The sequence below is a fragment of the Condylostylus longicornis genome, unplaced genomic scaffold (genome assembly GCF_029603195.1).
Source record: "Condylostylus longicornis isolate FDR11 unplaced genomic scaffold, ASM2960319v2 ptg000013l, whole genome shotgun sequence".
Taxonomy (NCBI): Eukaryota; Metazoa; Arthropoda; class Insecta; order Diptera; family Dolichopodidae; genus Condylostylus; species Condylostylus longicornis.
In genome coordinates, this window is record NW_026577982.1 from 12,473,859 (window position 1) to 12,501,599 (window position 27,741).

General features: G+C 25.5%; 5 protein-coding genes across 6 annotated transcripts in view; 1 reads left to right on the plus strand and 4 right to left on the minus strand.

Annotated features, from left to right (window-relative positions):
- The window catches only part of LOC129605311 (loricrin), a 40,127-nt gene extending 32,420 nt beyond the window's left edge, over window positions 1-7,707 (minus strand). The window contains exon 1 of the mRNA XM_055514992.1: window positions 7,141-7,707. The gene's annotated coding sequence lies outside the window, so the exon portion shown is untranslated. The remainder of the gene's footprint in view (window positions 1-7,140) is intronic.
- Window positions 7,708-10,501: 2,794 nt separating this feature from the next.
- On the plus strand, window positions 10,502-12,040 carry LOC129605487 (deubiquitinase OTUD6B). Its single transcript, XM_055515271.1, has 3 exons — window positions 10,502-10,662; window positions 10,794-10,937; window positions 11,030-12,040. The coding sequence occupies exons 2-3, from the start codon at window positions 10,846-10,848 to the stop codon at window positions 11,922-11,924; spliced, it is 987 nt and encodes a 328-aa protein (XP_055371246.1). The 5' UTR covers window positions 10,502-10,662; window positions 10,794-10,845; the 3' UTR covers window positions 11,925-12,040.
- A 490-nt stretch (window positions 12,041-12,530) lies between these two features.
- On the minus strand, window positions 12,531-13,319 carry LOC129605446 (acyl-CoA-binding domain-containing protein 6-like). The gene has a single exon (XM_055515221.1). It carries the CDS (start codon window positions 13,317-13,319, stop codon window positions 12,558-12,560), a length of 762 nt encoding a protein of 253 aa, XP_055371196.1. The 3' UTR covers window positions 12,531-12,557.
- A 37-nt stretch (window positions 13,320-13,356) lies between these two features.
- LOC129605447 (uncharacterized) lies at window positions 13,357-13,737 on the minus strand. Its single transcript, XM_055515222.1, has 2 exons — window positions 13,689-13,737; window positions 13,357-13,621 (listed from the first exon to the last, which is right to left on the minus strand). The coding sequence occupies exon 2, from the start codon at window positions 13,606-13,608 to the stop codon at window positions 13,357-13,359; it is 252 nt and encodes an 83-aa protein (XP_055371197.1). The 5' UTR covers window positions 13,609-13,621; window positions 13,689-13,737.
- Window positions 13,738-14,456: 719 nt separating this feature from the next.
- LOC129605378 (uncharacterized) lies at window positions 14,457-27,190 on the minus strand. 2 transcript variants are annotated; one of them, XM_055515098.1, is made up of 6 exons: window positions 27,081-27,190; window positions 26,823-26,915; window positions 19,840-20,133; window positions 19,541-19,669; window positions 19,153-19,458; window positions 14,457-19,082 (listed from the first exon to the last, which is right to left on the minus strand). In XM_055515098.1, exons 1-6 carry the CDS (start codon window positions 27,126-27,128, stop codon window positions 14,619-14,621), a joined length of 5,334 nt encoding a protein of 1,777 aa, XP_055371073.1. In that variant the 5' UTR covers window positions 27,129-27,190; the 3' UTR covers window positions 14,457-14,618. The 2 variants fall into 2 exon arrangements, with proteins under 2 accessions (XP_055371073.1, XP_055371072.1); XM_055515097.1 differs by lacking the exons at window positions 26,823-26,915; window positions 27,081-27,190 and adding an exon at window positions 22,954-23,216.
- Between the last annotated feature and the right edge of the window lie 551 nt (window positions 27,191-27,741).

The window sequence follows — 27,741 nt, forward strand, 5'->3', positions numbered from 1 at the left end:
GTTTAAAAACCCTTTGAAAATGCATAGGAAAAAGTAGACTGCCTCAAAAAAAATATCTTAACGTTTTTTATAAACTACATAGTATGCACTGTTATAAACTGTTATGGCAGTTCATTTGGCAAATTTTATATTTTTCAAACTAATCATGTATATTTGACTTCTCTTTTGTTATTTTCTGCCTATAAATTATAATGAAATTTGTGAGTTTGAGACAATTTGTTGTAACAAGACAACAAATGTTAAAATTATATGTGAATGCCAAAATATAAGTACAATTATAATAATTTAAATTTCAAAACTAGTTCTAAAATGTAAACATAATATCTTCTAATTCTGTGAATACTCTGTAGATAGGCTTTACAATTTAAATATAATTATTACATTTATTATTGTACTAGAGTATTGTGATAAGTTATTTTTATATTATTACATTGAATCGATTAATATTTCTTGTAAACTGTATTATGCAAAAATTTGTTTTGTGTTTCATTATTGTATACCTAATATGTATGTGTATTTTGTTAAAATATGCTAATAATAACTGATACAATGTGAATGTACAATGCAGAATCTACTAAATTCTATACAGCTTCCGGCTATAATATAATTAATGAACTACAGTTAATATTTTAAAATTATTAAATATTGATAACAATATTTTGTAATAATTATTGTTGTAATTTCAATGTACCTACATATACACTTTGTATATGTATATGTAATAATCTCAAATGAAATTGTTAATATAAAATGTATAAAATAATTATTTTTCAATTGAAGCTCTCGTGTAAAAAAATATTAGTACAATGTACTAAAATATTACACACAAACACAAAGAGAAAATTAGAAATTTTAATGCATCTACTAGGTAGTTGACACCTATTCGTTATAGTCATTTAAAAAATTTAATTACTTATTTATAAAACAATTGCGAAAACAAAACGTATGCACACTTATACAGGTACTTTGCGTGCAAGAGAAAATTTTTAAGTCAAAGTAGCGTGTCGTTATTCAAAACGAAAGAAAAAAGTAACGTGCTACATTACTGACAAGAAAATATTATTAAGCTACAATATTATTGACGTTCTAAGGTTTCTTTATTATTCTATTAGTGTTGCTTAAACATATTACCAATAAATCACACTCTAAAATACAATATAATTATAATCAAATAAATTGCTCATAAATATTTTCATTTATGTCTTTTCTCTCTCACAAAAAAAAAAATTCTCCAATGCTGTTGTCAAAAAAATCAAAAATTTTAATTTTAGGAATTTTTTTTTTAGTTATGCTTAAAAAAAATGTAATTTTTAAAATAAACATGATTTTTAATTTTGTTTTTTTTTTTTTTTTTATTATTGTTGTTATTATAAAAGTTCTGTCTTGCCATATTATTTTTTTTTAAATATAAAATTATGAATATGAATTTTTTTTCTGTTCTTGATTTTTGAAAAACTTGTTCATATAACTCATAATAATATATGTATGTACATATTATATACATTTATGTGTATGAGAGTATAAAATCTAAATAATAAATATTATGTATGTATACAATATGAGAATTTTTACATGATTAAAAAGTATAAAATGAGTTAAAAATAAACTTATGTTATTTACTTTAAAAATTTTTTTATGTAGCAAAAAAGGAAGCAGCAACATAAAAACTACAAAACTGCATTTTTTTTTTAAAGAGAATATTTAGAGAATAATGTTGTCAAAAATAAATAAAACCACTAACTAAGTATATGTCTAAAAATTTTTAAGAAATGAAAATTATATTATGTCTTTTTTTTAATTTATATTGTGTCATTATAATTTACATATACATATTATATAAGTACATAAATATTTATATCATTATGATTATAATATTCTTAAATAGAGATAAAAAATTTGAAAAATGCAATTTTTTTTTCCATTTTTTGTCTATATTATTACAACGACAACAAAATACCAAAATTAAAGAAACTTTAATCATATATGTATGTACATATATCCCGAATATTATATACACTTGTTTACATTCACATTTATTTATGTATATAAAATATTTAATTTCATTAAAATTTTTAATTAAAAATGCATAAATGTATGCAATGTATATAATATACAGAGTGTTTCAGTAATCAATGCTTCATCATACACTATCATTAGGGACATCGAAATTTAGCAAAATTTTCTATTTGAAATTAGATATCAACTCTAGATGTTAACGGATTTTCAAGATACAGGGATTTAAATAATTTTTTGCAGAATTTCTATACTTGGCCAAGTTTCTTTGCCAATTCCAAATCAAAATCTTAGCCTGCTTTGATATCATAAACGATGGTATATTTTAATGTACTGATTACGTGATATCCATTTTGCAAAAGTCATAAAACAAGCCATGTCATATAATTCAAGTTGCTTTGACGCCATCAACAGATGACATGGTTTTGTAGATGAACAAAAAAAAGTTCATAGTGCTTGTGTGTGCTTTGTCATTTGGTTTGTATTGCATACAACTATTCTCTCTAAAACAGATGCTTTCATAGTTAAGTAAAAAATTGTAAGCAAAATGCATTCATTTTTGCAAAGTAAGTGCTTCATTTGTCCTAGCCCGCAAAATGGATGTCTCACGATTTGTATATTCTGTACGTATAAATAAAATGAAAACTTTGCATGAAGTTTTATTATGTTGTATGTGCAATATATATGTATGTACATACTTATGAAACGAACGAAATAAAATAGATTTTTTAAAACAGATTTTGGCTTTCATGAAGGAGGAAAAAATATTTTTTTTTTTTAAATCTATCCCGAAAAAAGTAGGAAATTTTTTTTATGTTTCTAATCGTTTTGCTATTTTCGCTTTTGTTTGTGGTTTTTTTTTTGCCTTATTTATTTAAATGTGAAACTTTAAGAAAGAGACATTAATAAAATTCAGTTTTTTAAATGAACATTATTTCTGAACTAGTCATCTTTTTCCTTCGTTTATTTGTTATTGTTTTGGTTTGTTTTATTTATGAAAAATAAGTCTCTTCTTAATACTAAAAAAAAAAATTTTCATATAGAAGCTAGCTTTCATTTTATACGCTTATACAATATGACAAGTGCATATATACAAACGTATGTATACAAAAAAAAAATATTTAATAAAATTTATTCAAAAAACTTAAAAAACAAAAACAAGAGAGAAGAAAAACCTTTTGCATCTCCATTTTACATGCGTGTTCTATATTCCCACTTTAAGTATCCTAATGAAGCATAATAAAAATAAAAATAAGTCTCATTAGTCATAACGAATGTTTTTTGATTTTATTATTATTATTATTATTTTTGAATAACATATAAGGATACATTCTTTTTCTTTTTTTTTTTATATAATAATGTTTTGCTTGCATATTATATTTTGATATCATCACAGTATAATGTATGTAAGCATATACCATCATAAATATGGTGTGTAAATGTTCGTTTTATTTTTTATTTTGCTTTTTAACTGAAGCAACTCTCTGTTTTACTGTCTGTATTTCATTTACTTCCTGAATGAGAGAAAAAAATCAAAAAAAAAAAAAAGAAAAATTCAAAAAACAGAAAAAAAGAAAGTTATTGCACTTAGTTTTAATGATAATAGGAATGATTTCAACTTCAATGGCTTTTCCGCACAAGAACACAACAACTAACTATCAAATAATATAACAAACCAGGCTGAACAAGTTAAAAAATAGGAAAAATAGAGAAGAAAAAACTCTCCAGGAAGGATTCTGGTAGGTACTTTTGTTGTTATTGTTATTGTTGCTGTTGTTAAACTAAAGAATTTTTGAATTTTTTAATATGACAAAACCAAGTGCTCTGTTTTTACAAAAAAACATTATTTTTGTTTCTCAACTCCCTTCCCTCCTCTCTCCATTTCTTTCTATTTATTTATGTATTTTCCTCTTTCTTTTTTTTTTACTTAACATATAATATCTCTTTTTATTTTTTTTTATTTATCACTCACAGGTTTCCAAATATTCTTCAAAAATAAAAATAGTTAGAATAAAAGAATAGAAAAAAAAATAACTCTAATTCTATAGTTTGAGTTTTTTAAGTTTTTTTTTTGCATTGTAGTAGATTTATTTTTCAACATAGAACGAACGAACTACACCTATACCTTATATTGCTACCACACAATAAAAATGTATGTAGTATAACATTAATTTTAAAATGTAGATATATGCATACATAAATATACATATTTTAAGTTCCTTATATTATTTTGTAACATGCATTAAATGTATGTATAAATTATACATATTAAAATATTTTTATATTTGCAATACAAGTGAATGTACATCCATACAAATATATTAACGTGCATAATATTTTGAAATTTTCTGATTTTACAAAATAATATATGTTTTATACATTAAACATACAAACATATATAAAAAAAATTTTCTAATACATATGATTCAATATATTAGATATATAAACATATACCTTATATGTGCAATAATTATACATGTATAATTATATATGTATATACACGCTCCATATTCTACATAATATTCTAAATCTCCCCCATTGTCACAGCGATTTGCAGTAAATATGAAAAATATATTCTTCTCGAGAGATTTCAGAAAAAAAATTTTGTTTTTATTTTTCTGTTTTTTTTGTTCTGTAACCAAAAACATGCATTTTATACATACATACATTTATTTACATATTTATGTATAATCGTACAATGGGCAAAAGAATTTCTTTGTTATACAGTAAGGATATATGTGAGTAGATGAAACACTATATATGAATTTTTAACAAATATTTTTATTATATACAATAAATATGTATGTATAGTATGTATGCATGAATGCATGTATCATATATAGGTATGTGACTTAACTATAATAATTTTTTTTTTTTAATGATGTGTGCGATGAAAGTATGGTTTTAAAGTTTTAATTTAAAAAAAAAAAATTATTTTTTTTTTTTTTTTGAAAAGCATATGCTACATAGCAGAGAGATTATGACCTAAAGCCATAATGTATGTTAGTCCTTGGTTTTTAATTTATTTTTTTGAAAATTCTCCAAAATATAATAATAATATAATAAAAATTGCAACTCCTGTTAATTTTCAAGGATCTAATATAAAATATAAGATTATCAAATTAAAAGCTTAAAAATTTTTAAAATTAATCGCAAATTCCTATAGTGCACATACTATACATGTATAATATCACAAAAATATACTATATATATATATAATATAAGATAAGCACTATGTAACTAGTATGATATATGGTGTTTAAAATTCAAACTATTACAAAATATTCCGATAATTTTTCTATATAATATTGCATATATTGATTTTTTTGTCGGAAGATGATACCGTAAATTGTTTTCCTTTTGTTTCTTAATTATACAACTGTACAAATATTTTAGTACATTTTGAAACAATAATTAAAAATTTGTCAAATTTGACATTTTTAAAATAAAAATGTTCTAATTAATTAAGGCATATACTTAATTAAAATAGAGAATTCTACTATACATATACATATAGAAACTTTATTAATTTCTATATTATATTACAAGGATAAGAAAACGCACATAAATTATATACATATATATATATATATATATATATGAAAGCATGTATCTATGTAAAATCATTAAATCCTAAACAATGATAATATCTATATCATGTACCTGTACATTATATATTATAATAATAAATAATATTAAAGTCTAAGATTAAAATAGAAAATTTAGAAACTTAAAAACAAAAAAAAAATATAGATTTTTATTAAGACATTTTATTGATATTTACGTAGATATCTTATGTGTACAGCATATTAAAAAAAAAGAGCTTTTTTTCATGGTTTACCTTTATTGTATAAACCGGTTTGGATGAATTTTTTTTTAACATATTCATATCATGCTTTACTAGCGTTTCCATTCCATATTATCAGATGTTTTTTTTTAAACTTTGCCAATAGTGTTGTATGATTAGGTTTTGCAAAAATATAAAAATCATTTTATTTTTTTCTGTTACTTAATTTTGTATTTTCTTTTCAATAATACGGCAATTATTATTTAGCTTAAGGCCAATAGAATTCCAACTATACTATTACATTTTATGTATTTCCGATGATATACTATTAAAATATTTTCTTATTAATTTCCTATTTAAACAATATTTTACTAATATAAAAATTTTACTAATTATAAATATTTTGCTTAGTTTTCTGGAACCAAGATTCATTTAACTTTTTAACCTAAATTAAATTGTAGTGTATGATTATTATGTATTGATTTTAAAAAACTAAAATTTTAATAATATGCTTGAAATTTTATATTGCACTATAAGAATGTGAACTTTATTAATATTAAAAATATATATATATATATACAAGTATATCAAAAATAAAACATTTTTATTAAAGCTTCCTTTCAAAAAAAAAAAAGTAAAATAAAATGTTTTTGCGAAAAAATTCACAAAACTAAAATATACTAACCCAATTAATAAAAAAAAAAATCGAAAAAACAAAGAAAAACCGTACCTACAAGAATTTTTCAAAAAAGGATAGTGTTATAAAACTTCTGATAGTGCTTTCACTATATATTCTTTTTATACTATATATAGTAGAAGGGTGGATATTATATTTCTGTATAATTTTTTTTTATTCAATATTTTCTACGTGTAGCCTCTACTATACTATTCTCATTATATGATTTAAAGCTTGAGAATATTTTTTTTTTCCGTCAAAAATTATTTATAGAATAATATCATAATATAGAGTACGTACTTGAATAAAAATTATATTTATATGAAATAAAAAAAATTACCAAGTAATATTTTCATAAAGCAAGGCTATTTCATATAAAATATTATTCGACTATCTTGTTGTTTACCTATTATACTAGACTATTATTTACATTATTAGAAATTCATAAAAAAGATATTTGAAATTTTTAGAGAAACTATACATAGTACCTACATAATATTCCAAGAATTTGGCGATAATAATTGCAATGATTTTAATTTTCCAAAAATTAATTCAATTGAAAGAAATGATTTAATTTTTTCTAGTTTAATGTTGACAAAAATTAGGACAAGAACATCATAGGTTGAACTTAATATGCACAAAAAAAAAAAATAATATTACTTACCGTTATAATATGCACAATGCACAAAATGATTGACCTAGTATCCTCAAACAAAAAAAAAGCAGCAATTTTTTTGTAATGCTCTCCAAACGTAAAAAGTATTTTTCAATTGTTATAGGAAATCGTGATAGTTTATCTCTCTATCTCTATTTTATTAATAGTTTTGACATTAAAACTTTATAATAATTATTATTATGTAGGTAGGTACCTTATGATACAAACTGATTTATATTTAATAATCACTTAATAAATTCTAAATTTTCTATTTTTTCTTACTTTTTTATTACAATATTATTTGAGTGTACTATTAGTATTCTTATATTCCTTTTTATTTTGGGATTTACACCAATAATTATTAACTTAGATATTGTTATATTCTATAAAAAAAAAAATTGACACTAAAATTCTTTTTCTTGTGTCATAATGTTATTTTTACAATAATCATAAACTCACAATGACTAATCATCAGTTTTTTAATACGTAATTTATAGACAATATTGTAACATTAAATTACCGTGAACTATAAAAAAATATAAACTTCCTAGCAAAGTCGCCAAAAACATACTAAATAAATTTTAAATAACAGCTTCGTATAGTTCGACTTGCTTTGGATTTTTTTTTTGCTTTGTTAGTATCGAATTGATTTCATTTGCATGTGATTTTTGTGTGTGTAAAAAAAAGCTTTTCACTATACTTTAATTTATTTCTTTCAATATTAAAATATTGTAGATATTGTAAGGTATAATCAGCATAATATTATAAAATATTATATTATACGAGAAAAATAATAACTGTGCTTCTGCCTTCTCAGCAAAAAGCACTTTCATACTCTCTATAAAATAATTTTTTAGTGTTATACAAGTATATTTTTAATTTGGCCTTAGTTATGATTTTCATATCATATAAATTTCTCTGTTTTAAGAAGCTTCCTATAAAAGCTACTATATGATTTTAATATTTTCTCTAAAAAATTATATTATATATTTTTATTAAAATATTATGCATTAATATTCTACATTGTAGAGAAATTTAATTTTTTCTTTTTTGTTATTCATATCATAATGTAATTTACATAATTTAAACGTGTTTCTAGCATAAATTAGAAGATTTTGTTCTAATTGAATAATAACTTCATATTAAATGTTTGCCTTACAATATATGGATATACATAACTTCAATATGTATAAGCATTCTCCACCCAAAATCAAAAGCAATATTTACAGATGTAGTAAAATTAAATAAAAGCTGTATTATGAACTGTTTATATACATCTGAGTATATAAAATTATATTGTACAATAAAACTTTTCGAAACGCTGTTCGATCTCGAAAAATTTATCAAAAACAAAACCCAGTGTAGGACTGAAATTGTGCCTCTTTTAGGTAAAGTCTCTCTGTTGATAAAAGTAGGTCGATACATAAATATACAATTGTAAGTCTAACGGTTTCACATTCACAATTCAAATTGGTCCTAATATGTGTTGGAGATTTGCCATGCTTTCAAAATGTTATCAAAGACTTGCCTTATTTTGCGAGTTTAAGAATATAAGAATTTTCGGATGGTTCAAACATTTTTTAAAGAGTTTTTTTTTCGTTTGCCAAATTTGATTCCGATGATTTATTCAAAACTTGTGCTTTACTATTATTTATGCTAAATAATAAATTAATTCTTCAAATGAAACCTTTGTTGAGATTATTTCTTTTGTTATTGTAGTAGGATGAGCATTTTATTAGCTGACAAATTTATGAAAATTATATCTTTTTCGGCTTTCGGAATGGCTTCTTTACTTTGAAATCCATTAATAAAGTTGATTTGTAATGACAATTATAGAAGGTGGTTAAATTTGCATGTGTTATATGAGTATGTTTTACTTAAAGTTCTTTTCCTAATTCATTAGTTGAGAAATTCTAATCTATGCCATTTCTTTGTCAAATAGTCTTTTTATACGTTACCTACTTTAAAGATTATAAATTTTTTCTACAATCGTTTTTTTTTTCAAAATTACATAAATAAATAAATGTATTTAAGTGGTTTGGTACGTGCGTAAATATCATTATTTTACGTTACTTACATAATTTTGGTTTCCGGGTGTAGGTCTAGATAACCTAGGTGTTCCTGGATAAGCAGTGCAAGTTTCAAATTTCTGATTTATATAGAAAAATTATTTTTTTTTCAGAACCAAGTTTCATTATTATTTTTTTTAAAAGATGTTGCACATATGTATAAATTTATAAATATTATAATTGGACTAATAAATTTTACACTAAAATTCTTAAATTATCACAATAATAAAAGCGGTACAAAGAGTAAACACGAACAAGTTGTCGATTTTAAAATTTATGAGACAAGTTGTCATCGATTGTTTACAGTTTTGACAGATCATATTCTACATGCGTGCCAGCACCATACTGTATAACTGTATAAAGTTTTTAACGTTACATTTAGTAACGTTGGTAGTTTCGTCCTTCGTTTCACTGCAAACTCCAAATTTGAAGTTTAATAAAGAATTTCCTAAATGACTGCGACATCTACCCATTTAAATAAACATTTCAATAACAATACAGAAATAGCTGCGCGTCAGCCACATCTGTAGTTATTATCATCGTTTTTGACGTTTTATAAAAATGTTAATATCATATTTTTACAGCGTTAAAGTTAAACCGAAATAAACACGGTATGCAACATGAGTTCGTTCAAAATATTTGGTTAAGTGAGCGTAATATTAGTTTTATTGATATATGTAGCTATATATAACATATGTATATAAATATTATTAGGTAATATTTATACCATCGATATCGTCGATAAAACCGAAAGGTGTAAAACCTTCAATATACATATGTTTCTTCTAAATGTATCAAATTAAAATGAAATGACAGTTTTTGTTGTCAATATAATAGTAGATACCACGGTTGACAGCAACACGCAGGTATTTTTGTTATGTCAAGTTACATACAAATATAACCAGGAAGTGAAAAAGTATGGCATGCGCGGCAGCCTTGCAATTTATTGCTAACAAACTTGTTTTTTCTAATGGCAGACTAGAGCGTAAATAAACTTCAAATTACTAACTTAGTTTTTTTTATAATTTTAAGTTTTTTTATTTATCATTAAAATAAAAATATATCTTATTTATTTTTCTTCAAATTAAATTCATTTAAAATTATTACATTCGCAAGTAAGTGCTGTTGTTTTCACCAATTAGAAACTATTCCACTAAAAACAGTATAAACTATTACACAGAGGGAATGAAATCAATTGTTCATTCAATATAGGGTTATGACAATAAACAATGCTCGTGCAGCTGCATATTTACGTGTTTGACATTGATGTTTCATATTTTTCACTACAATACGAGGCGACAACGCAACATTTGGGTCTCATTCCAAATGTAACTTCTAAGTTAAAGTTATTGAGGTGTTTAACAATGCAAGTTAACTAGTTAAGAAAATAAAATCAAGTAAGACTAATTGTAATTAAAGTAGTAATTTTAAAAGTTACTATTGGGACAATTAAACACTTTTGGTGAGTTTCTACTTCTTACACTTTCGGTAGAATACTGTTTTTTATCTAATGTTACAAACTCTTACTATTATCTGTATATATAAATTCATTTAAGTTATTATATACTAAAAATTCTTCCACATTTTTATAAGTTGCTGATAAACTAACTATGCGTGATTTTGACAAACATTAAAGTTGAAAGCAATGTCTGAAGGAGATGATAATGAGAATACAATAACATTACGCCACAGGAAAGAAAAAAAAGAGCTGCAATCTAAAATTCAAAGTTTGAAAAAGTAATACATACAATTGTGAATCAAATGTTTATAATAAAAAATGTAATTTTCGTTAAGGAATGTAAGACTATTATATCTATTTTTGCTTTTAGGAGTGCCTCTAAGGGTGACAAAAAGAAACGGAAAGAAATTTTAGATGAAATCGCAAAGATAGAATCTGACTTAGCCAAGCGTCATTCGGATGAACTAAATACTGTTAATAATGCCAAAAATAACCAACTTTCGAATAATGGAGAGCTTTTTGACAACACTACTAATGAACAAAATTGCAGCAATGATATAAACGAATTGGAAAATAATGATTCCAATCAAGAAACTCGAATTTCGAAAGCGCAAAGGCGTCGAGATAAAAAAGCTCAAAGGGAAAAGGCAAAGGAAGCAGAACTTGCTGCACAAGAAGGACAGTATAAAAATGGTCCACGAACAACAGAAATGCGAGCACTCAAAGATATTTTAAAAAAACGTGGTTTAAGATTATATTCTATTCCCTCCGATGGAGATTGCTTATACAATGCCATTTGTCATCAGATGAGTTTGGCTGGACTTGAAGTTGGCCCGTGGGAATGTAGCGGTGATTTAGGCATTCATCAAAAAGATCAAATTAAATACCTCAGGAACGAAACTGCCAATTATATAGAAAAACATAAAGAAACTTTAATATTTTATATGACTAGTCAAGGCACTGGAGATTTAATGACTGATGAAGAGTTTCAGATTTATTGCAATCAAATTCGTGATGCGCCTACTTGGGGTGGACAAATTGAAATTCGTGCAATTTCTAATGTTTTGAAAGTTAGAATTGAAGTTTTACAAGCTACAGGACCGCCAACAATTCAAGAGTGTGATGAAGGTACTAAAGACATTGGACCAACCTTAGTTATCACTTATCACAGGCACATGTACAGCTTAGGTGAACATTATAATTCAACAATTCCTTTGGAAATTGACGAAGAACAGGAAGAGTATTTGGATAATGATGTTCCGTAAAAAAATAGATTCAAAAAATATGAAACCTATAGAGGATCTTAAACCTATAGTGTTCTAAATTTAATATTAAAGGGTTTAATATATGTAAATATATACAAATGATGGATTAATATTTTTATTTTATATATTACATATTTAAAAAGGTATATGCATAATTTTATATTACGCAAGTATTCTAAATAATTCTGTACATATTAGAACCCATGCTAAAAGTATTAAAGTTGTTTCATCGTTAAATTCCTAATTTCAAGTTGTTATTTTGCAATTGTAAAAAACTACAACGTGCTAAGAGCTAGCATATTAAGATTTTAGATTTAGCGTATTGTAGCATAGTTTTTAAAACTTAAAAACTAATCACGCATATATGATTGCTTTTTTCTCAATGAATCCTTAACCGGATCTTTCTGCACTTGTGAGAAACTACGCACATATTTATGTGTATATTCATGCTTATAAATGTAGACCGAAAAAACAGACAATACCTCATTAAAATTTTTGAATAAATATCCCATTTGAAATTTCTGTTTGATTTAAATTTACGAATTTTAATATAAAATCTTTTCTTGATTGGATTCTTATTTAAGAAAAAGAAAAATGCAAATTAAATTGTATTTTAAAAACTAGGATCTTTAATTACTGAAAACTTAATATTAATGATTTTACACTTTCGTCAAAGGCGACATCCAAGGAAGTCTGTCCAGCGTCATCTGACAGTTCTTTATTTGCACCATGTTTTAACAAAAATTCCACACATTTATTATGTCCGCAACTAGACGCATAGTGAAGCGCAGTTTGTTGTTCAGTATCCCTTAAATTTATATTTGCGGAACAATGTTCTATAATATATTCTAATATATCAAGAGAATTTCTATCGGCTGCCCAATGAATGATTCCGATTCCTGTTTCGTCTAATTGATTTACATTGTCTGCGTTAACAAAGATCTTTACTTTTTCAAGATTTTCTTCTTTAACGTAATCAAAAATAGTTTTACAGCTATCGGTTTTAGTGTCTTGGGTTTCTATTAACGGTACTGAATGGCAAACCCATTGTGTTTTTGTTTTATTTCCACTCGAATTAGAAATTTCTTCAAGATCTGCACCTAATTTTTCTACAATTTCAATGTATTTTTGCATGCATTCTTCTTTTGATGTAAATTGAAGTTTATTCCAAGCTTCCCATTTCGCTTTAGCTTGAAAATTAAAAATACTTGGCTTCGGCGAATCACATTTTCCGCTTGTAACCTGTTTGTATAATCCATATAATTGTAAAAGAATGTCTTGTTCAAGATTTGAATGTTGCTTTTGAATAAAATCAGCTGCTTTATTAAATTTTGTGTGTAATACTTCAGAACTGCCAGATTCATCCTCATCTTCACTTAGAGAAATATCAGACATTTTGGATTTGTTAGTATCCTTCGACGAACTAAAAGTTTTATTCTGTTTTTTGAATATTCAGATTATTACCCTCAAGAAGGTGAACTGTTTTATTATCTAAATTGTCTAAAGCACTTTTATTTAAAAATGTTACAAAACCATAACCTTTAGAATGACCACTTCTTTTATCAAAAACTACATTAGCATTTAATACCTTCCCAAACTGCTTGAAATAAGACACTAATTCACGATGCCCAACTGTCCACGGCAAGTTTCCAATAAATATTTTAGTTATTCCACGCGATGCCATTCCTAATAAAAATCTAATTTTAATGATAAATATGGAAAAACAGCTTTTTTAACAAACTTATTATTATATATTATTCTTACTCTTCTGCTCTAGAATAGCAAAGCAGTTTGCATGAGGTCGTATGACATTTCTAAATTTTTATTAATTTCATTGAATTTTTAATCAGGGTTGCCATTAGTTATTAAAACTAACTTCTTATAACTGTGAACATGTAGCGTTTTTTCTGCTCATTTCGAAGAAAGTACAAAAAGTGAAATTTTAGATTGCATTATAGAAAAGCAAATTGATATGTAGGTAACCATTTATGTATTTAAATATTTTGAAAATGTAATTTTACTTTAAGATGGCAAAGAAAGATGGTCAAAATTTATGCATATGAAAGCATTAACAGTAGAAAATAAAAATTAATATGTAAATTTTTTTAAATTGAAAAAGTGAGTCGTAATTTTTTCACTCATTTTTTGTCTTCCTTCTGAGTACAAATCAGTTTGGACAAAGATACAAATGCTTACACAAATTTTCGAAAGTGTAAATTTTCTCTAAACAATCCTAAATAATTTTAAAAAAAGTCTTTTTAACAGAATTATGGTAATTCGTTTTTATTATTAATATGGAGAATTGTAATAATTAATAAGTAAAGTTATATGTAAGTTGAAAAACCGGTTAAAATTGAAAAATTACTATTGTAGGTACACAAGTAATTAGATATGTAGGGATGTACATATGTATGTATGTATGTATGCTTAAATGTATGCAGGTAAGTGTTACAAAATATATAAATTTTTGAATAGTGGTTTAAATCAAAATATTAAAAAATATAAAATCAAACAGAAAGTTTTTAATTTGAAAACAATTTATTTTCATCTTATAGATTTAAAGTAAAAAAATCATTAAACATGTTGTAAATATTACAAATGCTAAAATATTACAAAATTCTAATTTATTACTTATACTAAATATAATCATTTTTTTATTGTATTAAATAAAATAATAGATAAGGCAAATGATTATCATCGTCTGCCGTTAAGACTTTGTAAGTAAAATTCACAATTTGTGCAATAAACAGCCGGAGCAATGATATGTCTCTTACGACATAAGTTGCATTCATTGGCTTTCGCTGAAGCCTTTACAATTGCATTATTATAAACCCGCGTTGGGATAGCTGTAACATTAACTGCATTATTTGCCATATTTGACATATTGATATTGTTAGTATTGTGTATTTGATTTTGAGAATTCATTTGTATTCCATTGAAACCTGAAACATCATTTTCCATCTCGCCTTTTGTTCCAGGTTCAAAGCTAACTTTCTTTTGTATTGGTTTCATCGCTTGAGTATATTGCACTATATGAGTTTGTCTTGGAAAATAAGATGAATTATTTATGATACCATGTGTGCCATGTGGTACAGGGATTCTTTGATATATTGAATTCGGTCCAATTGAATTTTGAGGATCTACAATTGGTTGCCTCGAAGAATTCATGTTAAAATTCATGTGTTGTGCTGCTACAGCTCGAGATGTTACTATATTTTGATTATTTACAAATTGTTTTTGAGTTTGCATTGAACGTATTTTTTCATTCTGAGTTTGATTCATAATTTGCCCTTGATTTATAATAGCATTTATGTTGTTCTCAATATGCTGGTACGGATGTTTTTGTGGTATCGTAAAAGGCATGCTTGATTTTTGATTTTTTTGAATACAATTTAAATTAACGCGTGTATTTGTGTTTTGTGGAGTATATTTTTGCAAAGGTATTGCCTGGTTAGTTTTTTGTTTGAATGCTTCTGGAGGATAGGCATAACTTTGAATTGAGCCCATCAATGGACTCATTCCAGTTTGAGGATTTTGACCATTTCCATTATGCCCAATAGAAGCATTAAACATTTCGTTTGAATTTGTCATTAAGTTGTTTTGCGAATTATTGAACTGATGTTCTACTATATCTTCAGATAAGTTCAAATTTGCTTTTGGGACGTTTATTAATTCTTTTGTCATAAAATCTTCATTTGAAATAGTTTGTTGGTCCCTCATGTTATGTGTTAACACATCGATATTGCCGCAATGTTCATTTTGAACTTTCATTTTAGCTAGACGTCTCTGAATATCTTGTTGCACATTTTTGCGCAGATCATTTTGAAGTGCTAAATTTTGCTTTATACTGCACGCGTATGCATTTTGATTATTTGATGGTAGAATAGGATTTGTAATGGAAGCCATTGGGTTTAAAAAGTTCTGTGTAGATTTCAGTTGGTGATTTGGATGCAAGTGTTCATTACGAGATATATTAGCAGGAACTGCCCCTGAATACCTGAAATGCTGTTCATTAACAAACTGTAATACATTTTGTTGTTGGGGTAATTGATGATTTTGTTTCACCACATCGTCAGACAAAAATGCTGAAAGATTCGTGTTGTCGTTCGAACTGTTCTGTGCTGTGCGCAACACTCTTTCAAGAATTGGGTTAGGAATGAAATCTTCTTCTTCTTTATCATCAGCTGTGGCAACTAAAGTGACTTGATCACAGAATGAAACATTTTTCTTTTTTGTTTTTTGTGAGCTTATTTCTTGTTGATTGGGACAATGAACTGTGTCAGGTATATTGTTAGCCAATAGATTCAGTTTTCCACTTGAACCATTTAAGGTTTGTTGGAGAACTTGATTTAATAATTCAACTTCTCGCAGTTCTTCTGCTATTTGGCCTGCTGCAACTACATACTTAGGTTTTAACATTGAATTTTGGACATTGTGTTGAAATCCGTTAACCATGGATTCCGTACTTTTAAAGTTCAAACCGCAACCATCTACTTCGTCAACATCGTTTGTTCGATTTTGTTCAATTTCTTGCTGATGGCGCTTAACATTAGTTTTCTTTTCAAAATTCGGTATTTGGCCGGATGGTTTCAAATTAATTTTGTCTACTTTCTTTATAGAATTCTTCCCAGAAACATCATACGCAATATCTAATGATGTCTTATTTTTCATGTCGGGCTCTTTCTCTTGCATATCTCTTAGCCATTGGACATTAGACGTAACGTATTTATCGCTTCGATTAATTTGATCTGGGATATCATTTTGCTGTTGTTGTCTTATAATTTGCCGTTGCTGTAGTTGCGCTAAAATACTTGTGGTACCTCCAACAATTTTTTCAGCATCATTATAGCACTTTTGCTTACTGATTTCAAGTTGTTGAATTTTTGTTATTTGCTCATTCAATGACTCAAGGTTCAGATCTGGCGGTGGTGGAGGGAAATCTTCGCTAGCTTGACGGGAATGGCAAATTGAAGTGGGTGGGCTAGGATAAGGTGGTAGCTCAAAATTAGGATCATTGTTACCATCTGGTTCATCGAAAATATTTTTCTCTAATCGCTCTGAATTATTTTCTTTGTTATAGGAACTACCTAATCCAACACAGTATGAATCCTCATATTTAGATGGGCTCTGCTCTTGATGAACTTGTGCACAGGTTGTTATTGTCGTCTGACAAGAATCTTCACTTATACTAGTATTAGAGCTCATTGTAGAAATATTTGACATATTGGCTTCATGAAAAGGGTGGTACAAACATGGTTCTTCTTGTTGTTGAGTTAAAGAAGAATTAGTTCTTGTAGGTGGAGGAGGAGGTACCTTTGGCACCACTGTTAAATGCCTGCTACTTCCATGAAAACTTTTTCGCATAAGTCTTGATCTTTCTAAATTTGGATTAGTGTTAGTATCCTTATGATCAAAATGCCCTTCAGAAAGATAGCCACTCATATTTTTTGATTTAGCAAAAATGCCCACTGAGCTATCGTCAACAGATTGAAGGGTTAATACTGAGTTTTCCTTTTGTAAGGCTGAATCATTTTCAACATTCGTGTTTTCCGTTAAATCGGGCATTGATCTATTTTTTCTTCGAATTAAGCCACCCATTAGAAGTTTTCGTCTTATTTTATGTTGCTTTTTATTTGATTTATCTTTTTCTTTTTTTTCTTCTTTTTCTTCTTTATGCTTCTTTAAGGTGTCTTTAGCATTTATGAGCCCTTGCTCTACAAGGGAAAATTCTTTTGAAGATTTATTACGATCTTCACTTCTGCTTCGCTTTTCTTTGTCTTTACTTCTACCAAAAATACTTCGACTTTCTCGTTCGGGTTTTGATTGTGGTTGTATTTCGTTAAATTCTTTAATTTGATCACTTTCGAAGGGAGGTTTGAAAGAGGCTTTCTTTTTAGGTAATGTCGCATAAATTTCTATGCTTTTTACGGCACTTTTATTTACTTCAGTTTTATCTTTACTTGATTGGCGGACGTGTTTGACACTACTATTGCTGTTTTCCCGAGAATGTTTTCCTTCTTGGTGGAAATCAATTTCAGTTCCCTTTTCAAATAATATACGTCGGTGTAAGCTTCTAGCTCGCATTATACATGTGTTGTGTTTCATTCTAGCAAAAGTCATAGTATGTGGATTACTGTATGGAGCATCCATTGCAGCACGAGCACGACCAGCAGCCGCGTTACAAAGGACTAATGCCGTTTCCAGATCACGCGCCTCTTCCATTAATCTTGATTTTTCAAGCAATTGATCCGCCTCATTACATAGTCTCTCACAATCTCCAGTTAGTACAACAAATTCTGGAATTTTAGCTAACATTTGCTGATTGTATGCTTGTTTAGATGGATATGAATCTGTAGAAGATACCGAAAATGAATCATATCCTGCATCATAAGCCATTGTTGTCCCATTACGAACGGGACTTTGGGGAGAATTAGAACTCATCGTCGACATTGGGTTTCGTTTTCCCATTATGTATAGATAAGGATTGTCCAAAGTTGTTGATGAAGCAGAGCTAGCACTATTTCTATCACCACTCCAGTTCCCGGAATCTCTTCGTCTCGGTTGATTCAAATGCTCCGGAACAGTAAATCCATCTTTTAATATATTTTTTCCATTGCGGTTTTGAGTATTTCCATTATTGATCCATTCATTATTTTTATTGTTATGTAAATTTTGGTGATTTTTCTGTTCGGTTGTAATCAAATCTGCTGAAAATTTATCTGATGAAAATTTTGAAGAATTGATTGAACCGTAGACATGAGCAGAATTAATTTTATCAAACAAAGAATTTTGATATTGAGCATTTAATACATTTTCCACAGTTCGGCGGCTAATATAGGAATCTGTTTCTTCTGTAGGTTGAATAATATCTTGCTTAGCAAATATTTTTTGTTGAATTATGTTGAGGTTTTGATATTCAGAAGCTGATCTTAAAGGAGTCGGTGTTATGGCACGTCTCGTTGATCCACTATGTGGTTTTTCTGGACTTGGTGTAACTGCACGTCTCGATTGCTGCTGCAGAACATCTTGAATTTGCATATGTTGCGGTTGTTTAGCATTTATATGAAAATTAGAATGTGATGTTGTGTAAATTAATAATAAGGGTTGATATCGACCTTTAGTGCATTTTAATATGACATGTTCCCATTTAGGTCCGATCTAACAGAGGGAGAGAAAAAAAAATATTTTAATTATTTTAATAGTTTGATTTCAGTTAAACAATTCTTACCTCTTTTACATTTTCATCATCAAAATAAACCCAGATCTTCAATTTAGTGTGAAAAAAGAAAGTCGAATAATGTTTCGAGTAATAAGTTACCATCCCAACTAATTCATATTTGATATTTTCAACCCAATTTTGTGCCAGAACGCGATGGAAAAGATCAGATAACTGTATTGAAGTTCCAACAGTATTTAAAATATTATTAACATGTTCCATGGGAGGAAATTCAGAATCCCATACTATTCCTAAAGAAACGACATCTGGGTTATTTAAAAGAGTTCTACATATTGTTATTTTTGCTCCACACAAATTCTGAAATATAAACATAAAAAAAAATTATATAATTACATATGGTTCAAAAAAATGTATAAATGTAATATGTATTTTTACATACCGGACAATCTCTAATGTCTCCCATATTACCAGCCGAACGTATAAGCTGTCCAAAAGTTTGATGCTGTTCATTGTGTGCTGCGATATTATTTTGTGATATTATGGCTGAAGCAGAAACATAATGTACCATCTGAAACACAAAAAATATTAAATAAAAAATTTGTTTACGCCAACATGCAACATCAAATTGGAATGCAATATTATAATTAATTAAGGAACAAAATTTAAAATTTTTCTAGTTACACTTCTATAAATTATAAATAAAATTTAATAATTTAAATATTAGAATAAAAAACATACTTGTGTAAAAGGCAATTGTTCCGAATTAGCTCCGCATTTGCAAACGCTTTGTTCGATTACTCGCATAGCAAATCGACGATGTGGCACACAAGATAATGTTTCGCAAGAATCAACATCTTCCGATGATAAATGAAGATGAATACGATGAAGAAGTAATTCAAAATATTCTGCAGCTTCACCTAAACATCCTTGTGAAGAACGACGTCCGGTCATCGGACCATTTCGTAAAGCACGTTTTAATTGTTCCGGGCATAAAGATGGTTCAGCACTATTTTGAAGTTGTTGAAATAGTTCCTATTAAAATATAAATTTGTTTTAAAAATTAGTTTATAATTTAGCAATAGTACTCGTAATATTTTTTTAAAAATAACTTTATTTTAATCTAATTTTACTAGCATTTATTTATTAAAATGTCTTTGCAATGTAGAACTTTTGTTGATCATACCAATATTAAATCGAAGCAAATCAGTCTTGCTTACTGTCAGCTTTAACTAAATTGTAAAATTTTAGGTGTGCATGGAGGTAGGGTATCCAAATGCGAAATATGTAATAGTGTAACACATTTCGTCTGAAGTAATTGTTTACTGCGTCACAATATTTTATCTTAATCTATGGTACGAAAATTTCCAATTGAGGTATTTAAAAATTGTTATTAAAATGTTATGTTAGAAAATTTAATTTCTTACATTTTTCATTTGTTTATTAAGTTTAAAAGAATATAACATACGAGTTATAAGAGTTAAGAAAAGTTCAGTATTAATTAATGAACTAAGAATTAATTCTTAAAATTAAATCTTGGCCAAACATATTATTATATGTATTGGTTATATACATATGTATAAACATATATTGGGCTTTTGAATTATACCTTATATGTATATTGAAAGATTTATAAATATAGGGTAGAGAGACTGTTATATGTATTATACAATCTAATACAATTCCAGTACTATAACACGTACTGTGCATTATATTAAAGTTTTTTCTATTAATGAGCATATCTACTAAACATATAGTTTCAAATTACAAAAGAGGGAGAGAGAAAGATATTACAGACCCTCGCTCGCCCCTGCGAAATGCCTTGCGAAATGTAGTAATCAATATTTTACTTAAATATAGATTATTAACTTATTTTTTTTTTTTATTAAAATTGATTTATATAATGCAAACATACAATCATACAATCAAAATAATCAACTCTTAAGTGTTAAAATTTAAAATTTTTTTTGTTTTTGTCCAATTCATAATTTTCATCTAGAAAATTATTTTAAATCATTTAATTTTTTCTTATTATAACCTTCATTCAGTTATTGTTATAAAATCAATACAAGAAAGTTATTCCGCATATATATATATATATATATATATATATATATATACATGTGTACACTTACATACTTGTATGTATATAAAATTAAATATAAAAAATTTAAAAATATAGATTTTTATCCCACTTCAAGTCATTAACTACATTGAGTTTGTGAAAGAAAAAAAAATCCTCTATATAATCACAAATATGAAGTATGACTAAACATTTTAAGAAGAAAAAAAAGAAACAACAACTTAAGTGATACATATGTACAAATATAGATATTTTATTATGTATTTATGTAAATATGTGATTTTTTTTTTATAACCATAATCATTTACGATTTTAATATACAAGTAGTTCAAGCCTAATATTTTATTGAATATTCATTTCACGTTCTCATTTTTAAAAATAAAATTCTTCTTGTTGTTGTTATTTTTACTTGTTTTAACATTAAATTCTATAATACGAGTACAACTATGCTCTCTATTTTAACATGTTGGAATATAAAAAAATTTTTTTTTAAAAATCTGTTATTTTTTATATTATTCAAACATAATTTAAATAAGATTTTAACTCTCTCTCCTTCTCCCCCCTTCACTCTCAATTGCTTTTTATAAAACTGAATAAAAATTATATTTTTTTGAATTGATTATTTTAAAAATTTTTATATTGCAATCACTGATTTTTTTTTCATTCATATTATTATATGTTGTTTAAATGCTGAAAAATTAAAGTGTATTAAGTCAAAAAATTTAATTTTCCAATTTAAGTATGACAACTTGTGAAAAATTTTATTAGAATCATAGGCAAAAAATTATATATTCATGTTTAGTATAAAGTTAATAAATTTTCAGAATTGAATTTAATAAGTTTTATACAACTAAGATATTTTATAATTAATTAATTAACAATTAGTCAAATTTTTTACATTTAAGGCCAAAATGGAAAATGCAAAAATTTTTATTCAATAAGACTTCCTTGCTTAACTAACAATGACACAAATTTTGTATATTTCTGGTATTAAAAATTAGTGCATTTCTACAGAATTGCAAAGAATTAACAGATGAACGTTTTGTCATCTGCTCTAATTTTTAGTTTTCTTATGAAGTTTCTTAACTGGTTTTTTTCCCCATTCTTATTCGGTTTTCAAATGTGAATAACACCCTTGAATTCCTGAATGAAAAGTATATTATCCATTCTGATCTGTGATTTTTGTTATCAATGTTTTTTTATAATTTAAATAAAAAAATAATATAAAAACTAGCAAATTCGAGTTATTACAGTCTTGCAGTAAGCGAAGCAAGCAATATTTTGCGTATGTTTCTCGTTATTCTGGTCAATTTATCTCAATTTTTTTTCCAATAGCAATGAGCAAATCCCAAATTTGTTTAATTGTTTTTTAAATTTATTTTATATTATAAGAAAATTTTAATTTATCAAATTAAAAATAATTATTTTTGAAGAAATTACTTTTCATCTTTAATTGCAATCAATTTTCCAAAAAAAAAAAAACAATTAAAAATCAATTAAAATATGTATATATTTATATATGTATGCATATATACATAGATTATATATAATCACTTAACGAAGTCATTGTATTATAATGGTAAAATTATACAAGAAAAAAAAATACAAATTCAAGAGTATTTTAACATACAAGAGTACAAGTAACAAGATCAGCTTATATCGGTACATATATATGTGTGTAGGAAGGTATATATAAAAAGTTTAGATACTCTAAATGGTATACGTATATTATACTACAAAATATTAAAGCTTATAGAACAAAAAAAACTTACTATAACAACATTTATGCAATTATTCTCTCCATTCTTAATTAGTATTGGATCAACTAAATCATTTTTAATTAAAATAGGATCTTTTCTTGGATTAGATTTAGAATTTTGTTGATTTATGCTAGTTTCTTTATTATTTGATCTTAATAAAGTTCTTTGTTTTTCATCAATATTTTTATCTTCTTCATGTTTTTCAATTGATAAAACTGGAAAAATTGATTTTTTCGATTCCTTTTTCTTATATCGAAATTTAATCATAATGAGAAATTTTTTTTTTTAATTAAATAAATTTTAACAAATCACAATTAATTTTATTGTTAATTTTAAAAATTTAATTCACAATTTCATGCATTTTATTTATAAAAATAAAATAATTTTTAATTTTATATTTTTTATATTCCATTTAGAGAGAACAGAAAAAAAAAAAATGAAAATGTCCAGAATAAATTGTACGGTTGTTCAAATTTGAATAGAAAATCCTTTATATGTAATAAAAACACTACACAAGTTTTCGTCTTAAATCTTTTGATTTCTTTACTATTAAAATCATTATTATTTGTTTAAGGAAATGTTGCTGTTATTGTTGATTTTTTACTTTTTTTTTAAGCTTAAACTATTATACTTTTTATATTTAATGCATATAAATATTAAACAAGTATATATGAGTTTGTGTGTGTGTGTTTAAAGTAGCACACTTAAATAATTTTTTATTCACACTTTAAGACGTTCAACAATTCTTCTCTCTCTACATAAAATTAGTCACGATAAATTTATTTTCATTTTAATTTATTTTCCATTTAAATGCACTTTTTAAAAATCTAAGAATTATTTTTAAAATAAAATTTTTAAATTCGATTATAACAATATTTAAAAATTAATTCACAATTTATATTTAATTACAATTATTCGATAAAAATTTTCTTTTTCTTTAAAAAAATGGCGGATATTATATGTTAGTAGATAAATTATATAAAAACTGTTATCTACAAGACATACAATAAAAAAAGAAAAAAAAAAAAAAAATATTATTATACTTGTAAAATGTTACTATAATTGCGCGGGGCATCCATACTTTAATGTATGTTCGAAAAGACTAAAGTTCTCATACAGTTGTGCAAAGGAGTTAAGCATAATATACAAGAAATACACAAGAAATAAATAAAAGAATATACTCATATGCATACATAATGTAAATATATATACATATATAAATAAAGGTGAGTAATACAGGTTTTTTTTCAAGACACTATACACTATATATACACCTTCATTACTATACAGGTAGATTAAGAACCGGTTTTTTTTTTTCTTTCAATTTTCTTTAATAGTGTAAACGTTGTAGAAAAATAAACTCTTGTGTAAACTTCTTTATTTATTTTAAGATTTTTTTGATTGTGTGAGTTTAGTTTTTTTTTTTTTTGGGCATAAATAAGATGGTTTTTTTTGTAACTGTACATTTTTAAGAGATTTCAGTTTTACTTTATAATAATTTTTAACATTATTTTTCGATGCATTTAACGAAACTTTTTTTTAACTGATCATTGTACACACAATATATGGGTGGATTTTTACCTATACATATTTATTTCGTTGTTGGTGTTGTTGTCTTATTTATATCTTAAGAAAACTTAAGAGGATTTAAATGGAGTCATTGAAGCTTATATTAAAATTAGAATAAATTTAGATAAAATTAAATTAAAAAATTTATTTCTTGTAGTGCTTATTTAATCGAATTGTAAAAAAAATTAACATCAATTAAATTAAAATTAGTTTTATGCTCACAAATTCAACTCTTGAGTATTTCTTGGTTTTCTTATCTTAAATTAAAAATTATTTGCAGAAACTCTACAAATTTTTATTTTATAAAATAAACTTTTTCCCCTATGGTCTTTTAAAAGTGGCCATAATTAAAATTTAATCCATTCTCATCGCATACACTTACACTCACATATAAATTGTACTCGAAGAGTTTAAGATTTTCTGTTTCTTATAAAAAAAAAAACAATATTGTGTGTACTCAGACTGCTCTTTTCTTATTGACTCAAGGTACAAAAAAAAATAAAAAAAAACAGAAAGAAAAAGGTTTCTTCGAAAGCATTGTATCTCTCTTATATGCTTTTTCGTTTTACAAAATTTTGTTATTTAACTGCTAATATTTTTACTTTTTGTTAAATCACATAAATTTCTTGGAAAACAAAAATATAACTACCATTTCGATTTGTAATAGAAACAAAAAAAAAAACCTATTTTCAGTATTTTTTGGGTTTTTCTGTTTTTCGTTTCAAAAACCACTGAACAATCAATTTTATTCTCATAAAAAGTCACGTTTTTTTGTAAAATAAAGGAATATTGTTAATCAGGTAAAAAATTAAGGAATATCCCATATATAATTTTTTTTTTTATATATTTTGTAAATAAAAGTGACAATCACTTGTTTTCAAAATGATTTTTTTTTTTTGAAAAATATTCAATTTTTCACATGGGAATCGTATTCTAACAATAAAGGTTCATAAATCTTAATGTACCTTGTATCCTTAATCCAATTTGTGACAGGTATAAGTATTCCAAAAAAAATAAAATTTATTAAATATGAAATGTTCTTTTACGCATATAAAATTTTAATAGAGAAGAGGGTTCTTCAAGAGGCGTAGAAAGAATTGTAAAAGATTTTTCAAATATATGCTATATTCAGCAGACGCAAAACAAAAAATCGTTTCGAAAACAACTTAAGTTAACGACTACGCGGTTTCCCCTTCTTCTTCATTTTGAAAAAAAAATTGGGACTGCTTTGTATGAATATATTATGACGACTCCGTCGCACCACTAACCATAGGAAATGGTGACTTTATTGGATTCACAATGAGCTTAACATGTACAATTCTTTTAGTGATTATCTAGAAGGGATGAGATTTTCAATTAGTTTAAATGCAGTATATAAATTAGAGATGATCGAACGGTTTTTTTTTAAAATTTGGAATTCAGACAATTTTATTTAAAAAAACTCATTAGATGTAAAATATAAAAAAAATATAGGAATATGAATTTCAAGATTCGAATTCAGTATAGTCAGATGTAATTCTATAGAATCCAAATTTGAAGACTTTTATCAAAGAATACACTGTTCTTTGATTCACCCATTATAAGTAATTATCAATTTATTTTATTTCTATTTTCTTCCTCCAACCTCTCCCCCAACGCTTCTTAATATCGTAATAATTGCATATTATCGATATCAAATCGTTATAATTATAAAAAATAACGTGATTTCTAAATTACAGAGTAAAATTGTTTTATTGTTGAGCCCTATCAAATTCTCAAACGATCAGATGTGTTACGTCTGAGTAACCCTTTACATAAGCCATAATACGTAGATATATAAATAGCACCCTATATCATATTCAATTTGATCTTTGTACCTACCTATATCCTTTCAAAATCGTTAGTGTCTCTATTTTTCTCATACTTGGTTTTTTTTTTATTTTCTGTATAGCTAAGATCATTAAGGATGTATAATATTGAAATATAGATAATATAAATAAATAAAAAACATTAAATTTCCAATAAGTTTGAGAAATTAAAATACATTGATTTGTAACTGTTGGCGGGAAAATCACTGTTGCAACTTATTCTCATAAACTTAGAATGTATACCGTCAGTAATGAGAATAAAATGTCTTAAATTAAAATTTAATTATAAGTTAGGCAGCTATGGTAATAACAATTTTAATTTAACAATATTTATAAAAATCAAAATATTTCAAATTAAATATTTGTTCTATTTTGAATATTATTATATATTGAAGTAAAATCTATTAATGTTAGAAAATATTTGTTATATTTGTAACTTAAAATTCCTATAATAATTCTACTTACTTTTAAGGCGCAAACAATGCAATCTGAACCATAACATGTGTGATTATTTAGTTGTCTAAATGATCTCCGAAAGGCATCTAAATGCCATAGCACCTAATTCAAAATAAAAATTTATTATAAAAATTTTTAAATAAATTATAAATAATTAAATGTTATTAAAAATTTTAATTTAAAATTGTTATTAGAAAACAATTTCTTACTTCTGGTTTTTAAATTTTCTTTTAAAATTAATGTTCAAAAATTAAAAAGTTTATATACCTTGCAAGTTTGAAAAAATGCACCAATATTAACATAAGCGTTATCCATTTTGTCCACTAAATTTTCATTCCTGTGGTTTTAAAACCATTTGAAAAAAAAAAACTCTTATATTATGTATAGTTGTTTGTTTTTATATATATTTATATACACACTATATCTTATGGGCGAACAAAAACTTAAAATTTACTTATAGTTTGCAGTCTTTATAATTTTATCTATATTATATATGTATATATAGATTTAATCACTAATATTATTGGCACCATATTTTATTTTGTTTGTAAAATAAATTTATTAATGAAATTTTCAATTTTACCATAAGTTTTAACACAAAATTTTTAAATTATTTTCAACAATCAAAAATATTTTTCTTGTCTTAAAAATTTTCTTAATCAATTTTATTCTCAATTTTTGTATTTAACCACCATAATAGTATATACATACATATGCACTTGTATGTTGTATATTCAGGGCATAAGTTTCAAATAAGATTTTTAATAACCAAATTTTATACATAATTTTTTTTTTCATTAATATTCATAAATTTCAAATTAAATAATATTTTATTTAATAATTAAATTGTCTTTTATATATAATTTAAATATTTTTAATATTATAAATTTTATATAAAATTTATATTATTATTAGAAAATTAAAATTG

Bases quoted from the DNA above. Each gene is read 5' to 3' on its own strand.
- LOC129605487 (XM_055515271.1), top strand. From the start codon at position 10,846: ATGTCTGAAGGAGATGATAATGAGAATACAATAACATTACGCCACAGG. The intron at 10,938-11,029 runs GTAATACATACA...TTTTGCTTTTAG, and splicing joins AAAATTCAAAGTTTGAAAAA to GAGTGCCTCTAAGGGTGACA.
- LOC129605446 (XM_055515221.1), bottom strand. From the start codon at position 13,319: ATGTCTGATATTTCTCTAAGTGAAGATGAGGATGAATCTGGCAGTTCT.
- LOC129605447 (XM_055515222.1), bottom strand. From the start codon at position 13,608: ATGGCATCGCGTGGAATAACTAAAATATTTATTGGAAACTTGCCGTGG.
- LOC129605378 (XM_055515097.1), bottom strand. From the start codon at position 23,208: ATGATTAAATTTCGATATAAGAAAAAGGAATCGAAAAAATCAATTTTT. The intron at 20,134-22,953 runs GTAAGTTTTTTT...ATATTTTAATAG, and splicing joins ATTGCATAAATGTTGTTATA to GAACTATTTCAACAACTTCA. The intron at 19,670-19,839 runs GTATGTTTTTTA...TTTGTGTTTCAG, and splicing joins AACAATTGCCTTTTACACAA to ATGGTACATTATGTTTCTGC.